At 37.6% G+C, this 7,945-nt stretch overlaps 1 protein-coding gene across 2 annotated transcripts; it reads right to left on the reverse strand.

The window, feature by feature from the left end:
• Positions 1–1,940: 1,940 nt before the first annotated feature.
• LOC120190085 (B3 domain-containing protein Os07g0563300-like) lies at positions 1,941–7,945 on the reverse strand. Of its 2 annotated transcripts, XM_039193214.1 has the most exons (14): positions 7,611–7,944; positions 7,248–7,329; positions 7,010–7,108; positions 6,408–6,744; positions 5,878–6,217; positions 5,574–5,670; positions 5,068–5,242; positions 4,647–4,726; positions 4,413–4,457; positions 4,060–4,323; positions 3,481–3,530; positions 3,248–3,358; positions 3,028–3,098; positions 1,941–2,864 (listed from the first exon to the last, which is right to left on the reverse strand). In XM_039193214.1, exons 1-14 carry the CDS (start codon positions 7,742–7,744, stop codon positions 2,092–2,094), a joined length of 2,658 nt encoding a protein of 885 aa, XP_039049145.1. In that variant the 5' UTR covers positions 7,745–7,944; the 3' UTR covers positions 1,941–2,091. The 2 variants fall into 2 exon arrangements, with proteins under 2 accessions (XP_039049145.1, XP_039049146.1); XM_039193215.1 differs by lacking the exon at positions 4,413–4,457 and having other exon boundaries at positions 7,611–7,945.

Here is a 7,945-nt window from a genome sequence, read left to right on the forward strand (position 1 = left end):
GTGGCAACTGAATCAACAAAACCCCGTGAAGGCGCGTCCTCGGATATGCGTCTTTCACACGTGGCATCCAACTCAACGTAAAATCAGATAAAACGCGTCTCCAAGAATACGTCTTTCGACACCTAAATCGAAAGAGTGTCACTTCAAAAAATATAAGTCAAACGATGCTAAAAAGAGAGATATTCCGATATAGTTTCGTCAAATCGCCCCCATTCTCTCTCTCTCTCTCTCTGCAACTGCAAAGTGCAAACGATACAAACATCGTTGCACTTGCACGACATTCAAATCCGCGTTTCACCTTCTTTGTGAGTCATTTCCACTCACCATTTTCATATTCTTCTATCATACCAATAAATATATAAGAAAGGTAACTTTTTGTTTAACTTAAATTTTGCCTAGCGAACATTGAAGGCTTTACTCATTTGGAATGAAGAACTAAGGTAAGAAGTTTTCTTGGGTGCTTCCGGTTTCCGTTTTTGTGTTTGATCTTCACTTTGTTGTGTTCTTTAGCGTTATTTTTTTTTGGGCTTCCAGTTTGGTTCCCTAGGGTATCAGATAGAAGTAAAGAACAGTGTTGAAAGTTTGCTGTTTCCCTTGTTTGATGATGAAGAATTCAGACCAAGTCTTTACCTAAATGGTCGTTAAGCAAGGCACTATCAAAGCAACAGAGGAGCTTGAGAAAGCTAGTGTGAAGGATATTATTTTCTCATCATCTGAATGTGCAACTGAGTGCCTAAAGCTTATCGCTCATTTTGAAACCTTAACTTCTACGCCCAAAGCCACTATCCCTAGCATTCGTTGCGGTACAATATACATATAAAATGGGCTGCCCTTACGCTATAAGTCATCTGGTCATCTATGGGGTGCTCGCCATTTAGAGCATCGAGCTTCCGCGGCTTAATCTGCATTTGCTTCTGCTGCCGTAGTGACCGAAAGTGTGCTGAATTTTATTAATGCCATCATGCTTTCATCGAAACTCGTTATGGTGGCAATTGAACAAGTGCATCCTTTGCTGGCTACCCTTTCAAAGGAAAGACAAAGCTGAACGAATGGGTTTCAAGGTTTCTGAACATGGAGGCAGCAGATGAGCTAGGTAGCGCCTTGACTTGTCTTCATGGTAGCTTTGCCTATTGCTGGTACTTGGAAGTGATCCAATATACAGTTTTTTTTTACTGCTGCTAACTGATGAATTCGTATGCTGGTACTTGGAAGTGATCCAATATACAGTTTTTTTTTACTGCTGCTAACTGATGAATTCGTAGTGATATCCGTAAGGGGTTATTAAGCTGATAACAGTGTACACATCTCGGCAATGTCGTTAAGCTCAAGATGCAATTTATCTGATGATTATGGAGAAAATGTGTATGCATTAGAATGGAAATGGGCTTTGGCTTTGTTTTGTAATAGTCATCGTCTATCAATAAATTTGTCACATTTTGATTTTTAGAATATATATTTTTTTAAAATCTGACTTCTTAATATGTTAAATATATTTTTGATAAAAAAAGTATAAAAATATATTTTAAAATTTATTATATATATTTTAAATAAATGTTAAGTAACTAAAATGATTAAGGTCAGTTATAAAAAATTGAAAAAAATATCAGTGGCGACATTTTATTGAAACATAGACAATATTAAATTATTACAACTGAGGAAAATTCTTCAATTAAAAAGCCAATGTGGTTAACTTATATTAATATATAAGGTGTTTCGTGCTTATAGGGAAGATACTGTCAAAGATTACACTCCCAACTCCATAACTCCCACGCACAATTTTTCCAAGCATGAAATGTGATAGGCAACTGCAAAGCAAGCCAACAAAACAATATAAAATCATCGTAATGCCATTCTTCTGCAGGCACTTGTTTTACATTCTCAATTCTTAATCTGCTGGTGAGCTCCTGAAATGAACTACCTTAACATCGACCTCACTGAAGAGAGGATATTAGTATATTGTCCCCTCTTCTTTTATGTACAGCCTGTAATGAATAATGCCAATGCGGATGTGTAAAACAAAACTGTACCGCCATCGGCATCGGCATAATAGTTCATTCCTTGCTAATTGTCAACATAACATAATGCACTGATCTAACCAGTGGTTGGTGTGGGTGCAGATACTTCTGTAGAGAAAACTGCTGGAGGCTTCCTGTCAACATGTTGATGACTAGTTCCTAGATTGAGACTGCTGCTATCTTTTACTTCTCCTAGGCCTCCACCAGGTTGTGTCTGAGTAACTTCTAAATTACTATAACCACCAGAGGTCAACATGCTTTGCTGTCTAAGGTATATGTCAGTGGCATCTTGAAGCAATCTCATCATGCTGCCGGAATCAGAACCAGGTGAAAGCTCTTCTTCTCGCTCAGGTTGGATATTCAAGTCAATTTGGCCTTTAAAAGGTGAAGTTGAAGATTTTACTCTGTTAGGATCATTGTCTGAACCCTCAGAGGCAACCTTTTTTGTCTTTGGGCTGCAATTTTCTGCATTCGTGCAAGGGGGAAGGTCACCATCCCCTATTTTATCAGGCAACGGAGTTTGCTGCTTCTTGCCAGTGGTTTCAGCTTCTTTTCGTGACTGTTTCTTCTCACGCCGCAGCATGAGGGTGCGGAATCGTCTCTTCACTGTTTCACAAACATTACATGTACATGTCTGCTTGTGTTTGGGACCTTTCCCACTTGGGGGTTGAATACATACGATACATGAGCAGCCAGGTCTATGCCGGGGGTGCTTTGTGGTGACTTGAGATGAAGTGGGGAGAGACTCACCCTCTCCCAAGATAGCTAGGTTGGCAAGGGTGTCAAGCCCCTCTAAAGCATCCACGTTTTCTGGTTCTGTTTTAGTGGCCTTCATTTTCTTAGAAGCAGCTGTCAGTCACAATCACAACCAATTTGCTAATTTCACAATGGTAAAAAACACTACAAGAATATGCTTTACAACTCAAATCATCAAGGAATCAAATTCATGCATAGTTTACTCCAAGTGAGTTTCAGAAAACATAGCCTTTTGTTTTCTTCAAGCAACAAATACCTGGATTACATTGTGGCAGCAGATTTTCCAGCTGTTCGGCAGTCAATTCTTGAGTGGCTGAACAAGAAGATCTGCCAGCATTGGTAGATAAAGAAAGAGTTGAAGCATAGACCACACAAAAACAATTTTTTAAGCTTTTCACTTTTTCCCCTTAAATTTAGTTCTCGACAGGTTGGTATTAAATTGATTTGGTTGCAGAGTTAAATCAATGTGTTCTAACCTTTCTGGATCCCATGAGTTATTGGAACAGGTCCACTTGGAAGGAAGTACATTAGAAGGCAATTTTCGCCACTTAAAACAATCTTCACATTGAGCCCACTGAATCTTTACCCTGACACAAAAGAAAAAAAAATTGTATTTGCTTGGTTTCAGACAGCTGTTGCGATCTAGCTACAACCAAGTCAATTAACTCTCTTTAATACAGGCATGAGCATCCAAAAGAAAGTGAGTTACCCCATAGTATCAGTAGCAAATATTGTTGGCTTCCCAAGAATCGGTGCATCCTGTTATTAACACAATGAAAGTGATAATTTTGGAACTACTACAGAAAAGGGAAGAGAGGATCAAGCAGAAAGAATAGAATCTGTGGAATATATAAATATTAAAAGACTATTAATAGGCAGCCTAAAAACAATGAACTGATTAATTAGTAATCACATCCTAGCAAAAAGCAAAATGAACAGAGAGTGATGATTACATCTTTGAACGAAAAAACTAGAAAAAGGCCAGAATAAGAAAGAATGAGATGTTGTTCTTGCATCTAATTATTCTGGTTCTATGATGGCATCCATAAACAGCTAACAGTATAAAAAGTTCCTGAGCAACCCTTTAAGTCTTCGTCAAGGGTGTACCAACCATAAAATTCTAAGATATGCATGTTCGAGTTCAATTTGCCAAAATCGAGTAACAAACACTACAAAGACAGAATAAAAGTGGCTTCTATTACTGCTAGTTACAACCAAAAGTGATTTCAATCACAACAGCTATTAAATGTGGTCAGAAAAGATACAGATCAATAAAGATACAGCATACCTCGTATTCTTCAAACTCAAAACCTTCAATGACTACAACACTTGCTACATGATTAGGAGGGGGACGAAGCAGCCCTTGAGCTTCTTCCCACGGTAATTTCAGCTCTATAAAGTCCTCATTATCAATTCTTAGACGCTTACTCTTCGAACCTGGCATGCTATTCTTCCTCTTTCTGGAAACTGCTACTTTGGCTCCCAATGCTTCCTTCGCTATGTATCCTGACTTATCAACTTTTGACCATGAGCTAGGATCTGCCATTTCAGCCTGGTTCATGGATAAAAAGGTAGATGAACCTGAGCTATTTTCAAATAATTGTAAAATATATCAGCACTTTTATGTTTTGAGGCACTGACATCTCCATGCATAGAAATTCCATTGCTATTCTTGGCTTCAATGTCCTGACAATAAAAATACACAGAATATAGCTTTTAGAAAGACCAGCAATAAGTTTTACCATAACTGAAGTGTAATTGTATCCTGAGAGGAATTAAAAACAAGGGGAACAAAAGCACTCATATGAACTAGTTCTATTGCATTTTATCTTAGCCGTAGAGCATATAGATGCACAATCAGGATAGATGCACAACCTGATCAGATGCTGAAGCAGTTGAAGCCTTTCTGAAACCCATGACCAACTTCCCTCCAGGCTCCAACCGACTAAATGTTACTGAGGAAACAGCATAACTATGAGTTTCAAAATAGATGCAAGTATAAAATGATAATGCATGATCATAGTAAAAAGCCAAGGGCAGGTAAGAAAGATAACAAAAATGCACGAGTGTGAAACAGAACTAAAATCACTAGAGAAATAGGCTAGACTCTATCATTATGTATATGAACTGGTAAATCCAAAACCAAAAGAAACCAGAAAGGTTCTGAAGAGTAAAAATGACAGTGGAAAGGCACAGATATGGCTATAAATTAAACATAGCAAACTTTGGATCTCAGAACATAAAAGATTGAAATCTTTAATTCAATGTATTCCAGCGATATCAATTTGTTACCTACCTACATCACCCGCTTGCACTTGCATGTTCTGTATGCAAGGAGTAACCCCCTCTAAAACATACATTCTGCTATTATTGTTGGGCCAGAAGCGGAACTGAAATATCCATTCCTTTCCTTTTGAATCCTGGACTTTAAGAGGTAAACCTTCTGGCTGAGATATTGGGGGGAAATGGGCCTGCCTCATAATAAGTGCATTTTATTATGTCACAGTACTATAGGAAACAACTCATGAGAATCAAAGATTTACTACACAAACACAAGGCTCATATTTAACTTCAGCAAAAGAATCATAGAAATAATAACAGTACAAAACTAGATGAGTGTTTCCAGTAAAAAAGTGAGAGCAAAAATGCATAGAGTCAAAACATGCTACATCACAATAGCAGTCCAGATATTGATATAAAAAAGTTAACTGCCAACCTTTTTATTAGAAAGCTATTAAAACAAATGTTAAATCAAATTAAAAACTTTTAAGAAGGTTAGACTAAGAACAAGGACTCGCTCACCTCCGCACATTTTTTTGGCAGCACTAGACGTCCAATTCGCCCAGCATCACTAGCACTTAACATTTTCTCAAACAAAGGAGTTATTATAGAATTTGAACTTAAATACGGTTAAGTCTAACAGAAGAACAACGTACTTAAAGAATGGAAATGATTAGCACATAGGTATTAATCATTACGTCCGCAACAAACACTTTAGACAGTGATCCAACTTTGAGAATTGACATTGCTGGAGGTTTTTATGAAAAATTGTACGTCTCTCACAAAAGAACAAGTATCAAGAATACCTTATATAACCAAAGGATACTCTCCAGTTATTTGCTGCAGGTCTTGGTCAGTGAACCTAGGCCAATAACGAGGAAATAAGTTATTTTTTCCACGGCCATCCGGTCGAGGCCTCCCATTTCGAATCTGAGTTTCACTCGATGAGTCAAGCCCATTTTGAAGAGTGCTATCAAATTGCTTGGCAGGTGGAAATTGAGGGCTTGGTCGTAAATGCGTGTCAAAAACCCCAATTTGACCATTTTCTTCATCTGGAGATGTATAAGGTACAGCTAACCCAAATGATGGATTAGATGGCTCCTCCTTCAGAGAAGACTGTTGAAATTTAGTCAAACATGACTTATTATGCTCCTCAAAATTGATTCCTGGACAAAAAATGGTTCACACAAGGTTCATCAGCCACAAACAAGCTTTTACAAACAATTTTTTGCAGAATAAAGTGAATGTCCAAGCAAGGGAGGTGACATTCACATGAAACAGGTAATGCAAGAAATAAGGTTCTTATTATATGTTCCCCAAGACTACAATGATCGGTACAAGGAAAGTTCTCTAAACCTGCATTTCCCTTCTCCTGTATATCCCGTCTTCCAGGCTTTAGATTTCCATTCATTAAACTTTCAGAGAAGTCCTCAATTTTCTTCTTTTCCAGAGAAAGATTAGATGATCTGTCGCAGACAATTAGTCTGTCAATGCCACTGGATAAGTCAACTTCATAGGGCACTCTAGAATGCAACTCGGACTGAGAAACAGAACTGAACAAACTGGGCGCTTGCCGCCAAGGTACAGGACGTGAACCAGATAACTGAGTCCAACCTTTTGCAGAATATTCTTTATATCTCTCAGGCAAAGATGAATGGAAAAGCAAAGATTGTGACCAGGAAGAACTTGATCCCTGAAATAGGATGTCAAATAACAAGGCTTACAGCACATTACATAGCCAAGGAATGCCATCAGTTAGGAAATACAGTTCAAAGCCGCAAAACTTAAAGTAAGAAAACACATGCTAGAAAAATGTCTTTTTTCATTTATGATAACAAAGTAACTAGGAATGATAGATTATGGCCCTATTTTAAAAAGTACCAACTCCATTACTAAGTCTTAAAAGAGATTCAGGAAGAGACACATCAGAATAGCATAGTAAAATTATCCAAGCTCACCAAAACAACATTTTTCCTCGCGCACGCTATGCACTCTACTCCTCCAGCATCCAACAAAGTAAATGCATGAACTGAAACAATACATCCGCAATGAACCCGCTGCAGAGATATAACGAATGTAAACAAAGGTAAAGTCACCTAAGGAATCTAAAACTAAATCTAGGGAAGATCAAAGAACACATTTGCCGTCGTAGCACCGAAATATAGCAAGTAAAGCTCTTAATTGTATCTAACTAACCTTCCCACATGACACGCAGTTCCTCCAACCAGAAGCATTCAAGTGAAAAGTATCACAAAATCTTCCCTCCTCAAAAGCAGAACTAAAATCAATGAACTTAATTCAGATTATAACATGGAAAATAAATTAAGCAATTCACTTTTAAGACTTCACGTTTTAAAAAATAATAATTATCTTTATTAAGCAAGTCATGTCGAACAGCTAATTGGAGCGAAAAAAATTCCCTAAATTAACCAACTGGATAACCATAAAAGGACAATGATTCTACAACTAAACTTAATTTGTCACTAAATTTAAATAAATTAATTAAAAACCCGCTAAAAAAAGGAAGTCAAAAGAGTCTCAAGAAGAAGTGAAACTCACGCGCATCGCTCACAGAGCTCGGCAAACTCTCCGGTTCGCAACCGCCAGCCTTTCATCGGTATTTCCGATTTCAAGTCCTTACAGTCCGAATTGAAGCAAAACTTTGAAGAAGAAGCTGCTCCCGGAGTTGACATCTTCTTATTATTACTTTCTTTCTCTTTTTCCTTTCAAAATTTCAAAAGACCGCACACTTGGATTCTACAACTCCTTATCTTCATGACAAAAAAAGTTTAACAAAAAAGGTTAAAAAGGGAAGGCTAGACGCTGATCTGCATAATCATGAGAAACAAAAGAGAAAGTAAAAGGGTTAAACAAAGGGATTTTAGAGAGAGGAA

This window comes from Hibiscus syriacus, unplaced genomic scaffold (assembly GCF_006381635.1).
Source record: "Hibiscus syriacus cultivar Baekdansim isolate YM2019G1 unplaced genomic scaffold, ASM638163v2 tig00116962_pilon, whole genome shotgun sequence".
NCBI classification, from domain to species: Eukaryota; Viridiplantae; Streptophyta; class Magnoliopsida; order Malvales; family Malvaceae; genus Hibiscus; species Hibiscus syriacus.

Bases quoted from the DNA above. Each gene is read 5' to 3' on its own strand.
- LOC120190085 (XM_039193214.1), bottom strand. From the start codon at position 7,744: ATGTCAACTCCGGGAGCAGCTTCTTCTTCAAAGTTTTGCTTCAATTCG. The intron at 6,745-7,009 runs GTGAGCTTGGAT...ATCCTATTTCAG, and splicing joins CGAGGAAAAATGTTGTTTTG to GGATCAAGTTCTTCCTGGTC. The intron at 2,865-3,027 runs GTATTTGTTGCT...TGTGACTGACAG, and splicing joins GCTGCCACAATGTAATCCAG to CTGCTTCTAAGAAAATGAAG.